The sequence below is a fragment of the Epithele typhae genome (genome assembly GCF_022376455.1).
Source record: "Epithele typhae strain CBS 203.58 chromosome Unknown BXZ73scaffold_32, whole genome shotgun sequence".
NCBI lineage: Eukaryota > Fungi > Basidiomycota > Agaricomycetes > Polyporales > Epitheliaceae > Epithele > Epithele typhae.
Genome location: NW_025954223.1, coordinates 291,370 through 311,345, shown reverse-complemented (window position 1 = coordinate 311,345; position 19,976 = coordinate 291,370). Strand labels below are relative to the sequence as shown.

General features: G+C 58.9%; 7 protein-coding genes across 7 annotated transcripts; 4 read left to right on the top strand and 3 right to left on the bottom strand.

Moving 5' to 3' along the window:
• Nucleotides 1-159: 159 nt before the first annotated feature.
• Nucleotides 160-620, top strand: BXZ73DRAFT_78447 (fungal hydrophobin; the record flags this gene model as incomplete). Its single annotated transcript, XM_048022885.1, has 3 exons — nucleotides 160-422; nucleotides 478-515; nucleotides 580-620. The coding sequence occupies 3 exons, from the start codon at nucleotides 160-162 to the stop codon at nucleotides 618-620; spliced, it is 342 nt and encodes a 113-aa protein (XP_047876810.1).
• A 747-nt stretch (nucleotides 621-1,367) lies between these two features.
• Nucleotides 1,368-2,873, top strand: BXZ73DRAFT_48620 (Aldo/keto reductase; the record flags this gene model as incomplete). Its single annotated transcript, XM_048020093.1, has 5 exons — nucleotides 1,368-1,679; nucleotides 1,861-2,085; nucleotides 2,141-2,381; nucleotides 2,442-2,725; nucleotides 2,781-2,873. The coding sequence occupies 5 exons, from the start codon at nucleotides 1,368-1,370 to the stop codon at nucleotides 2,871-2,873; spliced, it is 1,155 nt and encodes a 384-aa protein (XP_047876809.1).
• A 167-nt stretch (nucleotides 2,874-3,040) lies between these two features.
• BXZ73DRAFT_48569 (TAP-like protein-domain-containing protein) lies at nucleotides 3,041-5,460 on the bottom strand (the record flags this gene model as incomplete). Its single annotated transcript, XM_048020082.1, has 11 exons — nucleotides 3,041-3,247; nucleotides 3,310-3,399; nucleotides 3,463-3,818; nucleotides 3,876-4,032; nucleotides 4,085-4,170; nucleotides 4,221-4,282; nucleotides 4,332-4,385; nucleotides 4,440-4,715; nucleotides 4,769-4,824; nucleotides 4,883-5,048; nucleotides 5,111-5,460. The coding sequence occupies 11 exons, from the start codon at nucleotides 5,458-5,460 to the stop codon at nucleotides 3,041-3,043; spliced, it is 1,860 nt and encodes a 619-aa protein (XP_047876808.1).
• Nucleotides 5,461-8,634: 3,174 nt separating this feature from the next.
• BXZ73DRAFT_48612 (plus-3-domain-containing protein) lies at nucleotides 8,635-10,828 on the bottom strand (the record flags this gene model as incomplete). The annotated part of the gene is made up of 8 exons (XM_048020091.1): nucleotides 8,635-8,791; nucleotides 8,963-9,336; nucleotides 9,386-9,699; nucleotides 9,748-10,069; nucleotides 10,119-10,210; nucleotides 10,265-10,422; nucleotides 10,478-10,591; nucleotides 10,710-10,828. The coding sequence occupies 8 exons, from the start codon at nucleotides 10,826-10,828 to the stop codon at nucleotides 8,635-8,637; spliced, it is 1,650 nt and encodes a 549-aa protein (XP_047876807.1).
• A 246-nt stretch (nucleotides 10,829-11,074) lies between these two features.
• Nucleotides 11,075-12,968, top strand: BXZ73DRAFT_48701 (WD40 repeat-like protein; the record flags this gene model as incomplete). Its single annotated transcript, XM_048020105.1, has 8 exons — nucleotides 11,075-11,396; nucleotides 11,533-11,723; nucleotides 11,773-11,813; nucleotides 11,861-11,935; nucleotides 11,992-12,157; nucleotides 12,220-12,485; nucleotides 12,545-12,739; nucleotides 12,806-12,968. The coding sequence occupies 8 exons, from the start codon at nucleotides 11,075-11,077 to the stop codon at nucleotides 12,966-12,968; spliced, it is 1,419 nt and encodes a 472-aa protein (XP_047876806.1).
• Nucleotides 12,969-14,681: 1,713 nt separating this feature from the next.
• On the bottom strand, nucleotides 14,682-15,538 carry BXZ73DRAFT_78442 (uncharacterized protein; the record flags this gene model as incomplete). Its single annotated transcript, XM_048022884.1, has 4 exons — nucleotides 14,682-14,825; nucleotides 14,924-15,010; nucleotides 15,078-15,184; nucleotides 15,220-15,538. The coding sequence occupies 4 exons, from the start codon at nucleotides 15,536-15,538 to the stop codon at nucleotides 14,682-14,684; spliced, it is 657 nt and encodes a 218-aa protein (XP_047876805.1).
• A 2,672-nt stretch (nucleotides 15,539-18,210) lies between these two features.
• BXZ73DRAFT_48704 (uncharacterized protein) lies at nucleotides 18,211-19,973 on the top strand (the record flags this gene model as incomplete). Its single annotated transcript, XM_048020107.1, has 3 exons — nucleotides 18,211-18,704; nucleotides 18,776-19,517; nucleotides 19,590-19,973. 3 exons carry the CDS (start codon nucleotides 18,211-18,213, stop codon nucleotides 19,971-19,973), a joined length of 1,620 nt encoding a protein of 539 aa, XP_047876804.1.
• Between the last annotated feature and the right edge of the window lie 3 nt (nucleotides 19,974-19,976).

Sequence of the window (19,976 nt, the reverse complement as noted above, 5' to 3'; positions counted from 1 at the left end):
GCAATTTACACCATTGGGAACAGCGTCGAGCATATCGAGCATGATCTCTCGCATGCTTTTAGGCTGCGAAAGCTATAAAGGCCACCGTCTCCTCCCCTCGAACTCAGCACCCCGGATCTCAAACCTCCAAGCATCACCTCTACACCTAATCTTCTCGCCATGTTCTCTAAGCTCTTCATTGCCTCCGCCGCTCTCTTCGCCGTCCTCGCCAACGCGAGCCCCGTCCCCGACGAGGTCGGTCCTGCCGGCCAGTGCAACACAGGCTCAGTCAAGTGCTGCGACACCGTCGGGCCCGCCAAATCGGTGCTGCCCCAGCAGCAGCTCGACGGCCTGCTCGGCGTCGTGATCCAGGACCTCAACGTCATCGTCGGTGTTAGCTGCATCCCGATCAGCGTAATCGGCGTCGGGGCTGGTAACACCTGGTGAGTGTGCAACAGTGCACCGCGCGACGAGCTGCATGTTGACATCGTCCGACAGCTCCGCCAAGCCGGTGTGCTGCGAGAGCACCGCTGACAGTGAGCTTGCGTGCTCTAGCCTCGGCTTTGAGCTCGAAGCACTGACGATCCTGGTCATTTACAGACGGTCTCATCAACATTGGCTGCCTCCCCATCACCCTCTAAACGAGCGGCTGAGGCACGCGTTATACCCAAATTCGAGCGTCTTATCAAATCGTTCTTTTCTGTCATATACATACACTGTGCATTGTGGGGGTTAACAGCAGGCGAGGCGGAGGTCGAGTGCACCGGCGTCGGCGAGATATTATTCTTTCCATAATGTACAGAGTCCCATTCAAACACGTATATTTTCCGAATTACTCGCATCCCAGTATTGAAAGTTTGAATGGATGGAACTGGTCGAACTTAAGACAGAGTCCTCCAGGCCCGCAATTAGACGCCCAATGGACACGCAGGAGCGCTGGCCAAATTGCTTTGACTTCGTGAGCGGCGAAAGGCAGCGAATTTGATTTAAGTCCTCAGTCGGCCACCACCAGCTCCCTTTCAACAAACTTTGGCTTGTCACCCTGCAGCGGCTACAGGGACACCCCCTGGTCTCTACCGTGCCCTTGTTCCCACAACTTACAAAGTCGGCGGGGGAAATATGTGCTTCGGACCCGCTTACTCACTCTGCATGGGCGGCGAAGCTTGCACGGCCCCACTCTGCACGCCGATAGCACTCAACGTTACCAAGATCGCCCCCTACAGGTTCTAGCGCTGCTGCCAGCATGTGCGATATGTGCGATCGGGAATTGTCCCCGGCCAGCTGCCTGTGACTTCGACCAGGGGGGGAAAGGTATAAATACCCGTGCAGAATGCCCTGCTGAGGACTCACATCCTCTCACCCCCTTCCCAGACCACCCCGAGCCAGCCATGTCCAAGTTCTGGGCCCCCGCTCCGGCTCCCCCCACCCGCCTGGGCAACTACCGTCAGCTCTCCCCGCTCGCCGGCATCCACGTCTCGCCGCTCTGTCTGGGCGCGATGAGCATCGGTGACAAGTGGGAAAAGTTCGCGTTCGGGGCGATGGACAAGGCGTCGAGCTTCAAGCTGCTCGACGCGTTCTACGACAGGGGCGGCAACTTCATCGACACCGCGAACGCGTACCAAGACGAGTCTTCGGAGGAGTTCATCGGGGAGTGGATGGAGCAGCGTGGCATCCGCGACCAGATGGTCATTGCGACGAAGGTGAGTGCGCTGCGAACACACCGGCACCCCGTCTCCACCCGTTTCTTCGGTGCAGGCATTCGGCGGACGTCTTGTGACCACATGTTCCCATGTGTCCAACGTTCGTCAGAGATTAATGCTGCCGACATCGTCCACTATCATATCTATCCGATCAGCCCGCTGACACACATGTACTCTGCAGTACACGACCAACTACAAACGCGGGGACGATACCATCCCACAGAAAGCCAACTATATTGGCAACAACATCAAGTCCATGGCGCTCTCCCTCGAGGCGTCCCTCAAGAAGCTCCGGACTAACTACGTCGACATCCTCTACCTCCACTGGTGGGACTGGACCACCTCGGTCGAGGAGGTCATGAACGGACTCCACAACCTTGTCGTGTCTGGGAAGGTCCTCTACCTTGTGAGTCCGTTCCCGCATTCCCTGGGCGCATATAATGACCCTCTTGTGCCCGCAGGGAATATCTGACACCCCGGCGTGGATCGTCGCGAAGGCGAACCAGTACGCACGCCTTACAGGCAAGACCCCTTTCGTCATCTACCAAGGCGCGTGGAGCATCCTCCAGCGTGACTTCGAGCGCGATATCATCCCCATGGCGCTCTCGGAGGGCCTCGCGCTCGCCCCATGGAACGTCCTCCAGGCAGGGCGCATCCGGTCGGACGAGGAAGAGGAGAAGCGACGCGAGACCGGCGAGAAAGGTACGCGTCTCCCGCGCGCAGCGGTCGCCGACCACGCTGATGTGCGCCTCTTCGTTGCAGGACGCATGTCCAGCCGCCCCGACTGGGAGCGTACCGCGGACGAACGCAAGGTCTGCCTGGCGCTCGAGGAGGTCGCGAAGCAGGTCGGGGTCAAGTCGGTGCAGGCGGTTGCGATCGCGTACGTGATGCAAAAGGTGCCGTACGTGTTCCCGATCATCGGCGGACGCAAGGTCGAGCACCTCGACGCCAACCTGGAGGCGCTCGACGTCGCGCTCAGCGAGGAGCAGATCAAGTACCTCGAGGGCGTCCTGCCGTTCGACAAGGGCTTCCCGCACAACTTTGTGGTGAGTCTGATCTGCTCCTCCCGGGCGGGCGCGGCTGACGTGGCGTGTGTCACAGGGTGACGGCGAGTCGTACATCGTGCTCATGAAGAACGCGGCTCAGTTCGAGAAGTGGCCGCGCCAACAGGCCATCCGTCCAAGCAAGAACTGAGACATTGGACCGGGTATATCAATGTAGCATACATTCACCTGTACCACCAGGAACCAAACCAGATCTGGAAGAATCGGTCGTATCTGCTCGTGTATCTGCAGAGGAGCCAGCTAGAGGACATGACCTCTACGGAAACATCGGAATCCCCGTCCGATACCAACGGGAGTCTAGCGCGTGCGTCGGATAAGCTCCGCCACCTTGCGCACACTCTCGTGCACCGCGAGGGTCTCGGCGTCGAACTCCTGCGCGGACACGCCTGGGAAGGGCGGGACGTCGACCTCGCAGAGCGTGTCGTCCGGCGGGAGCGTGTTGTCCGCGAAGTACGCGCGCATGTGTCGGACCGTGCACGCCGACGGCAAGGCGAGCGAGCAGTGCTGTGCGCGATCGGATGAGCATATGCGCGTCCGAACGGGGACCCATGTAAAGGAGGACACACCCCAGGTCCGTTCTGGACGACCATCCCCGCGTTCTTGCCCATGCGTTTGCGCACTGCGCGCCCGTTCGCGAGCGAGGTGTCCGGGTCGAGCTGCGCATCCCCGCATTAACATCCAAGATCTAGAGTCGCTCCCCTAGTGGACAGGACACGCACCGTGTTGCTCACGATCAAGATCGGCGCGCGGAGCGTCGCGTTCCACGGGCCCGCGAAGCGCTCCGGAGGTGCAACCGGCCAGAACTCGCACCCGTTGTCGGGCTCGTGGGTGACGATCGCGAACGCGAAGCGCGAGATCCGGGACGCGGCGAGCAGTGCGTCTACGACGGCCTCCGCGGGCGGCGGCGCGAAGGGCGCGACGTCGTTGCAGGTCACCGCGGAGCGCTGGAGGTCGGCCGAGCCGGAGACCGCGACCGCGTCCAGGATGGCGGAGGCGTCGCCGGCGAGCGCGGCGGCGAGCGAGGAGGCGGCGGTGGGCCAGGAGAGCGGGCTGCAGAGCATGTCGAGCTGGAAGTCTGCCGAGATGGTGGGCGAGTGAGCGTGTGTGAGGAGGGGGGAGAGGCGAGGCTTACAGCGGACGCGACCTTGGGTGAGGATGCCGGGGTGTGTGGCGTTGGGCACAGGAAGAGGCCGCTCCAGCAGGCCATTCACGAAGCTCTCCATGCGCGCTTTGATGTCTGCAGGGTCTTCATCTTCGGTCTTTGCTAGGGCACAGCCAGAGGGCCCAGCCTGAAGATATGTCATTAGAGGGTGTTTACCATGATGTTGGGATAATGGCTACCTTCGCACAGTCTTCAAAGAAGAGATCGTAGACGTTATCGGTCGAAGAAAGCCACCCGCCGTTGAACCATTTGTATGGCGAGTCCGCTGCGCAGTCTTTAGCAAGCGTTGGAAACAGGGGGAGTCAGCCTACTCACTCGTCCACTGCTCGGCATCAACCATTCCGTCGATAGCAATATGACCAACGCGATGGGGGAACCTAAGAACGTTTGGTCAGCATCTCGACCTTTTCGCTCATAGACCCTTACATGTTGGCGAGGTATTGACCGATGACAGTACCGTATGACCACCCGTAGAAGTTACTGCCGCTCATTATCAGTCCATGGCTTCAGCGCGATCAAAGAGCCTTGACTGACATCATCGCATCCTCTCCGTCCAAAAGGGTGGTCATGTAGTCGATGTCCCTCGCCACGGTAGTCGTGCCCATGTAACGAATGGTGTTCTCAAGGGTCTTCGTGCAGACGGCGAACTGCGTCTGGAAGAGCGCGTTCGCATCTCGCTGAGCTTCTATCAGGCGCGCACGATTGATGGGGTCACTGAAGTTCGCGCTGGTGTCGAATCCGCGCTCCAGCACCGTGTTCTGCAGAAACGCAAGACGCGACCCAGGTTCCGTGAAGCAACGCGTCTCGGGCCTTGGGTAGGGCGTCAGAATTGTGAGTCCGCGTGGGTCAGTGCGAACACGTACTCGGTCTTGCCAATGCCTCGCGGGTCGAATCCCACGATGTCGTATCCTGCGCCCACCTGAGCACAAATGTGTTAGTAAAGGCACTATGTAGGTCACAGAATCTTGCGGGCTCACGATGGATTGCATATAGGGACCTGCTCGTGTCGCCAGGCGTACGCCTGAGCCGCCCGGGCCTCCCGGATTGATGAAGAGGCTGCCCTTGCGAGTGCCGGTGGCGTTGTACCGCCCGAGGGCGATCTTTGCCACTCCTGCGCCCTCGTCGGAGTAGTCCAGAGGCACACTGCCGCGCGAATCAGTAAGAGTGTCAGCGCTTTCCTTGCACGATCGGTGCGAGTCACCCACATCGCGTATCCACACTCGGCTCCGGGCACGGCGTGCTCGTCGGCACCGCACGGGCCCCATGCCACGTCGCCTACACGCGCGCCGACGAGCTCGTCAAGTCGACCGTGGTCGGACGGGCCGCCCTGGGACGGCGCAGAGTCGGGGTAGAAGAGCTCTGCGCCGCGCTCCCAGCCCTTGCGGGCGAGCTGGTCGACGTCGAAGATGGTGCAGGCGGTGAGCGCGAGCGCGACGAGGGCATACAGGAGGACGTTGCGGCGGCCGGGGGTCGCTGACTCTCGCGAGGCAACGTTGTCCTCAGCACGCTCCGCGGCGGCCCATCGGGGTGCGAGCTGCTTCTCGTTGTGCTCCATCTGTCTCTTCCTAGTAGATGAGCTCGATATATGCGATATACGCGCAAATGCTGTGGACTCACCCGAGCTGCTTCAATGAATGGCCACACGGACACGCGTCGAGGACGCGTACGCAGGCGCGAAGAAATCTCCCTACGCGCAGCATTAGTGAGCTGAAAGCACGGTGAATGCGTGTCGAGAACACGGATGCACGTACGTCGACGACTTCGTGGTGACGGTTAGAAGAGAAGGGGGTCATTTATGACTCACGGCGCTCAACCAGTGAACCCGTGTAGTGTTGCGATAGCTCGGCTCGGCTCGGCTGGCTGCGCCAGCCGGGTCATTTGGCTGTCAGCCGGGCTGGGAAAATCGGCTCAGAACGAGCCTCCCACGAGGGGAGAGCTTGACGCCAGCAGCCAGAATGGACTGATGGCTGAGCCGCTGGAAGAGCCGGTCTTGGGCGCCTCCTCCCAAGACGGAGGACCGGCTCTTCCAGAATATTTCCAGCTCGCTCGCTGGGCGCCCAGAGAAGGGGATTTATGCGAACTCTCTTATATGTTCCTGCATGACGCAAGCGTAGGATTGGCAACGAAAATATATTTATTAGTACACTACTACATAGTGGCAACAGCGGGGCAGGTGGAAGCGGAGGGCCAAGACAAAATAGGAGGCAAGGCAGCTGACCACAGCAGGTAGAGCACAATGTGCTTGCCCGATGGCGCGCAGCGCGCACAAGATCGGAGGAGGGCGACGTAGAGGGGGCGAGGCAGAGGGCCGGGATGGGGCAGCGGGGCAGTGGGACGCGGTGCTCCGCCCGCGCGGGTAGCATGTGCTCGCGCAAATGAGCGGGACGCGCGCAAGAGCGGAGGAGGGCAAGACGAAGGAGAGCGGGGTGGAGGCAGAGGGTGAGGAGAGGACGCCGTGCCGAGCCCGCGCGAGTTGGATGTGCGCGCAGAGCAGGACGTGCGCCAGAGCAGAGGAGGGCGAGGTAGAGGGCGGCACATACTCCGGAGGGCCGCGACGAGGTGGAGGAGGCGGAGTGTGATGCCGAGGGCCGCAACGTGGCGGAGGAGGGCGACGCGGAGGCAGAGGTGGGCGACACGAGATGGAGGACCCAGAGGAGGAGGAGGGTATGTGGGCAACGTAAACGCGGGGGACCCAGAGGCCGGGGATGCGGATGCGGAGGACGGCAACAGGGAGGGCTCGCGAGAGGACCCAGAGGGCCGGAATGAGGCGGACAAGATGGTGGGTGAGGCGAAGGCGGGCCACGCGAAGGTAGGCGATACAGATGGAGGGTAACACAGAGGTGTGCAGAGGCGGACGACGCGGAGGCGAAGGAGGGAGGATGCGGGCAGCGCGCAGGTGGGCGACGTGCAGGCGCAGGTGGGCGACACGCAGGCGTAGGTGGGCGACACGCAGGTGAGCAACGCGCAGGAGGTGGGATACGCACAGGCGAACGACGCGCGCGAAGGAAGGCGACGCGAATGAGAGGGTCGAGGGCGGGGGCAGCGTGGATGGGTGAAGCAGGAGGGAGTGCAGGAGGGGACTCACCATAACAAGGGCCGCGGTACATCGCCGCGGCCTCCATACCCGAATTTCCATATGGAAGTCCTCATACAATGTGGATGCGGCCGGTGAACCGTGAAGGACGGCATCAAGGTCGAGGTCGAGGACGGAGGCGGAGGGGAGTGACATTGAGCTAACCATTAAATTGTTAATAGTTGTGGTGTTATAAGTCGTAGCTTGTGTAAGTAACTTGTAGTTATCAAGCACCCCGCTTGATCGGACTCGACGTCAGATCTGAGATCTGAGACTCGACTCGAGTTTTGCCTGCAATATGGGTGTTTGGTCGACTTTGTCCAATCGTCCTCCTGACAATCTTAAAACATTCTGTGCATCGTGGGCACATATAAAATGCAGTCCTATCGTCCTCCTGTTGCTCTGTTCCACTACAAAGCATGAATATTTGTTGTGCGGCCAGCGCCAATTGAAAAAGGCGGCTCATGGATGGCTTGGGCGGCTTGGCCTCGGCTTTGGTAATAACAGCCGAAATCGCAGCCGTGGCTCGAGTTTTGGCTTTCTCGGAGCCGTCCTGAGCCGAGCCGAGCCGAGCCAAGCCGAGCCATCGCAACACTAAACCCGTGAGCGCTTGAGCGTTCAACATTAACTCAACGTTCGACGCCCGTGTGGCGCAACAACTTCAATAAGTCTGAGCCTGCGTCGGCAAATGCTGCAAAGCGTTCAAGACATATCTCCACTGCGCACTGTCCAAGGTACTAGGCGTTTACCGGATGTGCAAAAAGGATTTTGCAGAAGCTGTATTTTGTCCGTCCCGCTCCCGATCCCTCTCGGATTTTGTATACAGTTTTGAAGTCATGTCAGGTACCTTCTGTATTTTTTTCAGAGTGAACAGAGGAGAAGTACAGGAGAGCGAGAGGGGCACAGTTGTGCAAAGGCCGTTGTCACGAAACGTCACGCCGGCAATGACGAAGCGCCCTGTACGCGCACGTAGACAGTGATGCAAAACTCACGCTGCCAGCTTTGAGCCGACCGAGCGCTAATGGCGGATCGTCACGCTCAGAACGTTTGGACGTTGTGAACGCTGTAATATTTGGGCGTTGACCTCAGAAGTGTACAATTACACTCTGGTGGTATGTTAAATGAAGATCCCAAAGTTTCACGAGGATCGCCCAAGATGTGGATGAACGCGCGCGTCCACACCGGTTTTGAGGCGGGCAGAAATGCACGCTTTCTCCGTTCCTTAACGCCCTCCCATCCCCTTCCCCTGAAAATTTTCACACGTTCTTCAATGTATCTTAAAAGATTACTCTGGATTTTACGATATTTATTGTACAGGAGGGACGGCCACAATCACGATTTTGCACTTCTCTCACGTTTTGCACTACCGGTAAACGCCTAGTACTCTGCTATCGTGCGGCGCATACTACCATCCTTGAAGCCGCCCCTGCCTCCAGGCGCCAAAAAGATACGAATCGGCAGCATCGCATTGAGGGGATATATACAATACATGGGGTAGACCAAATTGACGAAAGGACGTAGACAGCTCGTTGCGTCGTGCATTTCCATTCGTGCTATGACGAAAACCGTTCCAAATAATCACACAGCATCTAGCGTACACCGAGCCTCGGCTCAAAGGTCGAGCAGGGCGATCCGAGGCAGAATCCAATCTTGCGTCTAGAAGTCCCCAAGGTCGATCTCCACGGTCTGGAGGATGCTGGCTTCGAAGCTCATGCCGTTTCTCCTGGGCGGAGGGGCATCGCGCGCAGGAGTTCCAGAGGGAGACCCTGTGGCGGGTGTACCTTCCTTGGCCGGGGTACCAGGAGTGTTGCCCCTGTGGAGCGTAGCGGAAAGAGGACCGGGGGGCAGACAAGAAGGAAGCCACAAGCAAAGGAGGGGGATAAAAAGGAAGCATAGACGCGAAGACCAGAGCCATATGTGGGGGAACGTGAAAATGGTCCAATCAACGAACTGCAACATGGCATCATCGCCCGAGGAGAGGAACAACACCGACCTGGATGCCTCCGCTTCCTTTTTAGCCTTGAGACGGGCCACGGCGGCGCTAGACCGCTGTCGCTTCCGCTCAGCCTCCGCACGCTCGGCCTGGCGGATCTGGGCGAGGTTGAGCTGCCGATTGCGCTCGTTCAGCTTCGTGAGTTTGTCTGCGGAGCCTTCTGCTTCCTGTTCGCGCTGAGGCGTCTTTGCGGCAAGCTCTGCTAGCTTGATGTCAAGCTCCGCAACCTCGGTCGCGTCGTTCCGTCTGATAGCCAGGGTGCGTGCGTGCTGAAGACGAGAGCGTTCAAAGAAATTGTTGCCGGTAGCACCAGTCCTTCCTACGTCCAACGCCTGCTTGCGTGCCAGCATGGCTGCAACGTCGCTCTAAGTGCGGGTTAGCAACACGCGTCACGACGCCATCTAGGTGCCAAACCTCAGTCATTGGTTGCGTAGAAAACTTGAGCAGTTGCTCTTGCTTCTTCTCAAGCTGTCGCTTAGTGGGCAGCTTGACCTTGTCATGTTCGTAAGTCCGTGCCAAGTGATCAAACTCGGACTGGGGCAACCATGAGATCAATGATCTGACGACAGTAAATATGCAACATGCCTGCTGGAACGGACTGTTCGACATCTTGTCCATCGGGAAAAAGCGCGACGTCGCGCCGTGCTTGAGCTCCATGACCTGGTTCACCATCTGTTTGTTGACTTGGTACGGCTTAACAGGCTTCTCGCCCTGCAAGTCGGAAAGACCTAAAAGGCATCAGTCTCGGAAATGCTCAGCACAGAGAGAATACTGACCTTGCACCTCGCAAAGTCGGTATGTGGGTTCGCCACCGGCAACAGGGGGAGTGAGGAAGCGCACCCAACCACCCTTGACAAACTCTTCGAACCATGGTGCCCAGCAAAACTTCGCAATCATGTCGCGACTGATCCAGGCCAAGTTGAGGTCGTCGAGGGTGATCGGCCCGTCGTCCTCCGGAGCATCCTTCCCGAACAGCCTACGGTCTCGCTCTTCTTCCAGATCCGTCTTGGTGATCTGACCGTCTTCGTCCTCGCCGTCCGATGTCTCCATGTCCATAGGGGATGAGGAGCGGTCACGCTTTGGCGAGTTTGTCCTCGTCTGCTCTTGTGAGGAAGATTTCGCGCGCAAATGGAAAAGGGAGACGTACACGCTTCTTCTCGTCCTTTGCCCTCCGCTTCGCCTTCAACTCATCTAGCTTCTTCGACTTTTCCTTCGTGGCGCCCCTTGCACCATGCGGCCCTATGAGTGCATCTTAAGTTGAGAGCGAATGCAGAGGCGCATAAAGATACGTACGCTTTGCAGCCTTGGACACACCCTCATCAGAGCTAACACCGCGTCCATTCTGTTGTTGGAGCATCTTCTCGAGGGCTTGCTTGTCCTTCGAACGCTGCATCTCCTCTTGCCGCTGAGCGAGGATCGCCTCGCGCTCGATCTCAGGCAGTTCCATCAAACTGTACCAGGTATATTAGCATGCAGGAGCGCAAGAGAACAATACGAGTCACTCACTGCGCACGGTCGGCCTCGTCGACATATCGGTTGTCGAGAGGGTAAGGGTTCGAGCTGCTCATCTCGTCTTCACTTTCGGCGTTGGACTGTTCAGACTCCCCGTCTTCGTTCATGCTTCTATATATGCCCGACCACAAATAGTTGACCACAGATGAAGAAACAACAGGTATGGTGTAAGAAGCTGTGGCCACGAATGTGGAGACAAGCACCACAAGTGGCAAAAGGGACGTACTCGGCCTTGCGTCGTTTGGAGGACGACGCGCCTTGTTGACTGCGTTTCCTTTTCTTCTCCGTGACGCCTGCAAGCACCAGCAGCTGCTCATCAAAGTCGATATCCTCTTGGTCCGACATGGTCTTCGAGTGGGATGACAGGGAGTTGGGGGGATGGAGAAGAGAAGTGGCAACGAACAATGCTCTCTCGACCACCCAACCCAATGGGCGCTACGATCCGGCAGCCTCCGGGTCTAACCGTGACAGGCAGTTTTACGAGCACGTGCGCTGTAGAGTAAGGCGCCTCATTTCTCCGCGGCATTTGCTGCCTGCTGCCTCTTTGCCATCCCAAACCCTTCCTCGTACACCTATCGGACGTAGACCAGCATGGTGGTACGCAAATCTCTTCCTATATGCAGTGTTTCTACTGACATCCTAGTTCAGAAAATATCCGTGCTACAACACGCGCCTTCAAAACATCTCCCCGCTCGTCCAGGGGACCCCACACCTACTTCTCGCAACCTCGACCCCCTGATGCATCCGTTTGCTCGCGCGCGCGAGCGCACAAGAGCTTTGAATGCCGCAAAGATGGAGCGCATGTTCGCGAAGCCGTTCGTTGCAAGCTTGGAGGGGCATGTTGACGCCGTAGAAGCGATAGTGAGGAAACCGGACACGCTGGATGTTGTCGCGAGTGGAAGCTGGGACGGAGGTACGCCATTAACCTTGCCGTTTTCTCGCGCCTTCCCTTCTCTCCGATTTTGTAACCTTGGCACATAGATCCCTGAGTGCCTTCCCATCTTGTTTTCTTGATTCCCTTGTTACCATGCTCTAACAAATTCCATCAGGTCTGATCGTCCATGACGTGTCTAGACGAACAAGGCTATTCCAGACAGACCAAGCTCACAAGGGGAAGGTGTCGGATGTATGCTTCGGGAAAGACACTCGCTTGTTGAGTTGTGGTGTTGATAGAAATATCAAACTATGGAACATGCCTTCTGGTGCGGAGGATGACGAGTCAGAAGCAGGGCCCTCACAGGTGAGTGATGCTTTTATGCGTTCGGAAACCCCCTCTGAAGCCGCCAAAGCGGAAACCTGTGAGCATCTTCCCCGGGAAGACGGCGTTCAAGTAAGTGGACGCAGTTTTTGCTTGACGGTGTCCTGACATCAAAACAGCTCTATAGACCATCACCGATACGATCCTCTATTCGCCACCGCGTCTAATATTGTTCAAGTATGGGATGAGACAAAGTACGAATCTCCTTGTATATGAATGTATATGGTGGTGATGTAGGTTTTCCATGCAGAAGTGCCGCTGTAACAAATCTCACTCCCCCAACGTCCACCGAGACCGTGACGTCTGTCAGATTCAACCTCGCCGAAGCATCAGTGCTTGCTAGCATCGGCTCAGACCGTTCCTTCGCCCTCTATGACATTCGAACAGGCAAAGCAGAACGCCGAATCATCATGCGGGTATGTGGATGTTATTTTGGGGCAGTCTTCGAAGCGAAGTTGAAGCACATTGTCCCCCTTAGATGCGTAGCAACGCGTTATCATGGTCTCCAACATTCCCCACCTCCGTCCTCCTCGCTTCCGAAGATCACAACCTTTACACCTTCGACATTCGCTCCCTCAATCAGCCCGCCCAAATATACAAGGGCCACGTTGCCGCCGTCATGACTTGTGATTGGGCACCAACTGGCCTTGAGTTTGTCAGTGGCGGCTGGGACCGCACTGTTCGCATCTGGAAGGAGGGCCGAGGCTCCGCTCCGGAGGTATACCACACAAAACGCATGCAGCGGTCCGTGTCCTTCGTCTCCGCCGACGTTCTCGTTTGGCTGACTGTCCCGATGTCGCCAGGGTGACGTCGACGCTGTATACTGGAGACGCGCGCTTCGTCCTCTCCGGCTCGGACGACGGCAACGTGCGCGTCTGGAAGGCGCACGCCTCGGACAAACTGGGCGTCATCACCGCTCGCGAGCGCGCCGCGATCGAGTACCGCGACAGCCTGAAGGCGCGCTGGAAGACGGACTCTGAGATCAACAAGATCTCGCGGTACGTGTCAAGCTCCCTTCTGTGCGTGAGTGAGAACTTGCGCTGATTTGTGTGTTTTTCGGGCAGGACGAGGCACATACCCAAGCCCGTGTACAAGGCCGCGCAACTCAAGCGAACGATGCTCGAAGCAGCGCGCGTCAAGGAGGAGCGCCGGAGGAAGCACACGCGGGCGGGCGAGCGCAAGCCCACGGCGGAAAAGAAGAAGGTCGTTATCACGGAGCAGTCGTAGACCCTTCTCGTATGTTTTCGTCCGTACTGCGGAGCATTCGTTGCCAATTTTATGGCAAGGCAGTTGGGCCCAGGCCGCTGCACTCTGTATCGTCGTCAAATCGCATGACTTTCCACCTCGGGTCTAGGCTAGACGGGCGTGATTCGACGCCGAGATTGCGTATGTTTGGACCGCCAGACTGACATCGGCTTCACACATGTCGCAAAGATTTACTGCCGTTATCTTTTCCGTTTCCTTCTGATGACCAACTGAGAGGTGCCGCATGCTCGACATACCAAACGAACGCTGGCTCGTATCGCCGGCACCGAGGTCAGTCATTCGGTCATACATATCACAGCGGCTTCCTGACGATCCCTGCTCGACAAAGATTGATAGCAACCCCTTGCTACCTAACGGACTCTCAAGCTCCGACGCGTCTGCCGTCATCGTCCCTCTCCTGACGACGCCGCCGCTGCGACGGAATCGGTGGCGCGATGGAGAGGTCTCCGAACTCGACCGGCACTGACACCACTACCCACCTCGTGGGCCTAATCCGTGAATCCTGCGCTCCCTCTGCCGGTAGCTCTGAAACGCGGCACGATAGAAATATCACGAACAGCACCCCTCAGCGCGTCGCAGTCCGCTTCTAGCACTGTGCAGGCCGCAGCGATCCAAAGCGCATCGCACCACCTCAAAAAACAAACTGGATTTGCATGCGAGCGCGAGGTTCGCGCGCGGTATCGCCCAGACACGGTCGCCGGTAGCCGACCTTCTGTCCCCGTTGTACGTGTCGGCCCGAGGCCGCCCTGGGACCGGGAAAGGAACCGTACTTGGTTCGAGAAGACACGGGAAAATATATTATAGTGCTGCACGCGCTCCGGGAGAAGCGCGCGTCCCAAGGCGCTCGATCGAACGCCGGATGCAACCTTCGCATTCAGACTCAGGACGGCGGGACGCCGGCGGCGGCGGTCGAACAGCGTAAGTATCGGGCACCCACGACGGGTCCGGAGCATCGGAGGTGCGCACAAGAATACTTGCTCCCAGCGCGCGTTCGCCGCCGCCGGTGAGTCGTAACCTTGCCCATCGCTGACGTTGTCGTTGACAGTTGTCCATGGTGGATGGACAGATTCAAGACGTCTCTGCGCCCCGATGGCGCGCTCCTAGCAAGACACCGGCTTCGCATGGCGCGGGCCGTGGGCTGACGTCAATGCGAGAGTTGCGGTGATATTCGCGCGATCTCGTGCGCCCGCGCCCAGGGTGGTCAAGGTGGCGATATCAAACACCTCGGTATGGCTCGGCGATCTACTACTGTTCGCGTAGTCAGACGAAAAGAGTCAGCCACTCCATGAACTGTCGTTTCGTGAGATGAGACAGGTGCGTTTCTCCGACAAACGGGATAGGCGAGTGGACATGAGACGGGGCGGAGGGAGCTATGTACGTGTTACAGGTGAGGGAGGGCATACAAGGGCAGTGGTGGGGAGATGATCTACAGGAATAGTCTAACAACAGGGAGAAAGGGATACCTCTAAGTTGATACACAAAAAATACCAAGAATAAATAATCCTTAATCGGGAGCCAACGCGAGCAAGGGATAGGCGGAGATAGAGGTGTTTAGAAACAAGAATGGTGGCAGGGTAAACGTGGGATCCCCAAGAGGAGTGGATTTCAGTCGGAGGTGGTTTCAAGAGAGCGTAATAACAGCGCAGAGCGCTTGGAGAAGAATCGGATGACCACTCAGACTAAATCTAGCGCATGGAGTCTTGCGTGAGAGGGACAGAAAGGTTTACGACCTATGGTCTCGCCATGGCGAGATGCCAGTGGGGCGTGTTTTGCAAAAGACGAATCGTCCGGAACCCAACGACCGAGCTTCGTAAGAAACTATGAATGAGCACCAGCCGCGACCGCACGAGTGAAAGAACCCACCAACTGAACCGCACAGGCACGCGCGCTCAGACGCGTCCCTCGAGCGGTCTCACCGGGGCGTCCTTCCCCGGCGAGACGTCGACACCGAAGATGACGGCGGCGCCAGCGAGCGCGGCGGCGAGCGGCGCAAACGCAAACGCCTGCAGAGACAGCGGGATCCGCGATCAGCCCCGCGAAGCACGCACGCACACACGAAAAGGCACTCACCGATCCCGGCCCGGAGCGAGCACCGCCGCGGCCGTACGGCCGCAGGCGCGAGGGCCCGTCGAAGACCTCCGTGGGCGGGAGAGGGGCGGGGAGCGGCCGCCGGGGGCCTTCGGGGCGCGGCGCGCGGAAGGCGACGAAGGACATTGCGCGAGCGCGGGGGCGCGCGGGGCCGTCGAAGAGCGTCGCTGGGGGAGGGGGCGTGGCGCGGGTCGGCGGGGCGAGGCGGGGCGGGGGACGGTGCGGCGGGCGATGGTAGAGAACGCGGCGCGGGCGAGGAGCTTGCTCGACTCGCCGAGGCGGGCGGGGGCGTCGAAGATGTCAAAGATCGGGAGTGGGACGTCGTCCATGGGCGGGGCGAGGGCTGCGGTGGAGAGGAGGTGTCGCGAGACTGTAGGGGGCCGCACGGCGATGGCGAAGGCCGGGCGGGAGGCAGGGAGGGCGGAGCGCAGTGGTTGAAACATGGCGGTGGGGATGTGGGTGGTTGTGAGGCCGAGGGTTGAGCCTGGCCTACAGAGGAGTGGGTTGGGGGATGTGGGGGGTTGATCAAGCAGACGGGGGGACGTGGGCTGTCCGGGCGGGGTTTAAGTACATAGTGCATGGACGCAGACCTACCTCGGATGGATAACAAGCAGGAGAGGGTCCCAGGATGTGAAGGCATGATTGCATATCTTGGAGGCGCGTCTTGCTTCCCGGAGATGATGCGGAGTTACGGGAGCGGGGAGAGAAATTGTCGCCTAGGGCGTTCAAGAAACTAAGCGAGGAGACCATGCCCAAGTATGACTACTTCGCTTCAGGTCCGTGCGTCTCGGATCGAAGCACGTTTGTGGGAGGGGTTTTGATCGTTAGCAGGCGCATCAGCGATTGTGCGCTGTGTGCAGTGTATATTACGACCTCGATATCGTGAGATGTTTACGCAGTCGCGGTAGAGAGCGCTTCATTGTGTTAAACACCAGCAGCCGCTCAAACCCCACCAAGGTAGAGGGCCGCGGACAGTAAAAGTCCCAGATCTAAAATTGGTGACGCAAGGGCGACAGGTGAAGCGTCCCGAGTAAGCACAGGGTCATGGCAGAGAAAGGCAGGGAAAGCGGGCTTCTCACCAGTGTCGCAACCCCGGTGTTCGCCGAAGAGGGCTTATGTACGAAACCCGTCAATGCGGCTGGAAGACCATGCTAACAAAAAAGACATGGTAGCTGCGTGCGAGTCACGCTTCCTTGGTGAGAGCCGGATTAGACACCCGAACCGCCCACTGCAGAGTGCCCAGGCGGGTCGCGAGAATGCCTCTCACGCTGTTGAGTTCAACCTGCTGAGAGTCAGTGTAGACCTTGGCTTGACATGCTCTGTCGAACAGGAAATCTATAGACATGATCAGCTGAGCGAACATGCAGCGGTGCTTATGCGGCGATGTTCTTGCGGAGAATAGCTTGCGTGGAGGGCATGTCGACCATCGGGGGTATCTCTACGGCGGAGGAATGCCGCTCTGGACGCCGCTTTCAGTCTTTAGAGGCGAACAGAATCATATCCGGTATGTTATGGTTCCGGAGGATACGTAATCTGTAGTTCCATCCATTAGACGGGCTGAAGGTGGAAGAGGAGAGGCAAAAGAAGCATACCAGCGCTCCCACCGAGCAAGACGCCCGGGAGTCGACACCGCATAAATAGCGGCGCATTTTATGCTGTGAAAGCCCTGCCGGGCCCCCGGTGATGCGGGCGCCGGGCGCATTGCCTCGCTGCTTTGAAGGGTGGGTTCGATGTAGCAGTTACCCGGCGGAGACGTCCATCGCATCAACCCAATGATAGGAGGAAAGCGGAAAGAATGGACTCGTGGAACCCACGTTAGATGGCATGAGGTAGATCCAGTGCATTGACGTATTGCCCCTGCGAATGAACGTGGCGACTGCGCGCACATATGGGCGATAGTGCGCGTCAAGGATAGCAGCTCCTGATGCTGTCGGCTGACTGGAGCGCGGGGCCCAGCAGGAGCAGCGCCAAATCCCAAGAATCAGTGACATCGTAGCTGGGCGAGAGACTCTCACCCGAAGCTTCTTGGGTGCGCCAAGCGCTTTATTTCCTCGCGTTTCCCATTCTATGCAATGCCGGCAAGAAACGTGGACCGTCGGAGATGAATGGGGCCTGGGGGCAATGTTCAGGAGCTCACTGAACAGTAGCGACTCAGATGACGAACTCACCGATCCACCGGCAACCTAACGGCTAGAGCATGAGCTGTGCAGATTGTTTAAGCATACCTGTACGGTCATATCGGGAGTCATGTTGATGTCATAAGAGTCGGGTTGTTTGAAGGATTTCGGCTCTACTCTCAGAAGACGACTTTGTTGCTGTGGCCAGTGGGCATGCGACAGCAAATGCCAAACATTGGAGTTAGAGACAGTTTTTTGTATGGAACTACTTGGCATGCCTTAGTGTTTGTTCGAATTTCGATCGGAGAGGGTGTACGATGTCAACGTTTCGGCCTCGCTGTAGTGCGAACCAACGCCAGGGGTCTCGGCGAAGACCCCCCGACACTCGATTTCTTTCGAGCGGGATGCAACGCTCGCGGCTCTCCTCTGTTCTCCTCCCTCTTCAAACGCCTTTTCCTTCTCCTATCCACCCCCAGAACGAATAAGAGCGCCAAGACGTGGAGATATTAGCGGAAGTCCATGTACAAGTCACAACGCGAGACAATGAGCTGAGTCTTCGTGATGTTTTGTCGTCCACCCTCCGCATGCACGACCGCGTCGTCATGTCAGGCTGTATGCATTGCTTTTATTCATGTGCAAGCACGAAAAGAAGGCTGTACGCCCCCTTGCCCACCGGGGCCAGCCTGCGCTGGAGCTCCCACAAGCACCGCGGGCGTTCCGTCTTCAAGCGCTGCCTCGTTGCGTCCGGGCCCCATTCCGGGCCTCGGGAGACCGTCCCAGCTCATCTCCGGTGCCTCATGCCGAACGCGTGCCCTCCCTCGCCCTCTCGTGCTTCGCAGCATTGCGCGTGCATGTTCTGCGTGGAACCATGCCTGGCGGCAAACTTTTATATAGCCTCCTTGCCGTTCACCGGAGGATGAGCGATTCGTTCCACCATCTGCGACAACCCCCACTCCGTTTTTTTTCCGCTTTTCCTCCCTCCCCCCCTCCTCTCCATCATGGGTGCAGGCAACTACGACATTCCCCGTAGCCCCGTCGAGGTCAACGCACAAGAGCGCAATGCTCTTCCGCAATACGGCTTCGGCTCCGAGGTCAGCTTCGATCCGCTTGTCGACAGCAACCCCTTCCTCTTCCGTCTGCACACACCCAAGGAGCCCTCCCCATTCTATGATGCCACGGAGCCTTACTTCGTTGCTCAAGCCTTCGCCGACGACGTCTCGGAGTCTGCTTTCCGCTCCACCAAGATCTCGCCCTATCGCCCGCCCGCCTCTTACTCATACGCCGATGTCTCCCGGCACATGGACTGGACGACGCGCTCCTCATCACCCTTTGTCACAGCGTCCTTCAGCTTCGCCTGGGCGGTCTACGAGGCGACCAGACGGTATCACCACGGCATGAAGCACTCTATCGAAATCGCTGTTATCGATGCGAAGGCGTTGAGTGGGCGAGCGGTCACCGCCGCGGAGCTTCTCAGGAAGGCTACTCCGGAAGAGTGAGTCGTCGATCTTTTTGCTCGCGTGCTGCCCCCCTCGGCGTCTTTGTGTTGACCCACCCTCATTCCAGACGTCACAAGGACCACTGGAAGTGGTATCGATACGCGCTCGAGGCCCAGGACGTGCTCATCTGGGGCTACGTTCCCGGCTCGGCCGTCCTCGCCTCGATTCCGCTCACGCAGATCCTCCCACGACTCCCGTCCTACTTCCTTGCTCCGGACCCGTCGCACATCAAGGAGACGCCCATCAGCCGCGTTGGTTGGGCATACGACCAGAAGAAGTACACCTACCGCACCTTCTGCCAAGACATGTCGGAGCACTTCCTACGCCTCCCCGTCGATCGCCGCATACGTGACACCTCGGCCGGCGCGGTGCGCCTCGCAATCGCGTTTCTCCGCCCATGGTTCCACAAAATGGCGACGGACGACTTCACGACCGCGACTGCGACCGCGTGCGTCCTCGCGCAGATGGTCTCCCGCTGGCCCGGACTTTGGTGGGCGCGGGAGCACCCCGAAACGGTGGACCTCATTCGCTGCCTGGTGCACATCGTGGGCGAGGAGGCGCGCGAGGCGCGACGGACGCAGGCGCTCGCGGACGCGGGTCGCATGCAAGACATCGTCGGCGGGCTCGAGACGCTCGCGCGGTCGTTCACACCTTCGCGGCCCCGGCACCGATCGATTTCCTCGTTCTCGATCCCGTCCGTTTCGTCGACGGCGTCGGTCGCGGACGAGGATGAGACGCTCTTCGACCGCGACTTTGTGCTCAAGGCTGGCCGCGCGGCGTCGGAACGATACCGGATGTCCATCGCGTCGGTCCTCCCGACCCCGCTTCCCACCCCGGAGGGCACACCAGCACAGCGGAAAGAGCTGGAAGATCCAGTGGAGCTCAAGCCGCGCGTCTTCTCCCCACCCCCGCCACCGGATGTCCCTGAGGCCTCTTCATCGAAGCTCCTGCCTTCTGAGAGGGCGAAGGAGAAGGCGCCTGCGCCCGCAGAGCCGATAGTGAAGACCCCAAGCGCCTCAAGCGTGCTTCTCGAGCAGGCAAGTTCCCGCCTGACATCCGCCGTCTCGTCGCTCTTCCACTCAGCGTCGTCCGCGACGGCCCCCGCGACGACCTCCGCGACCGCACCAAGACAAGGTGACGAACCCACGCTCGACTACTACGCGCGCACGGCAAGCGCGCTCCTCACGGGCTTCTTCCTCGGCACATTCCTCACGCTCTGCGTGCTCTCACCCCACCGCCGCGAGATCGCAAACCACTGGACGTGAAGC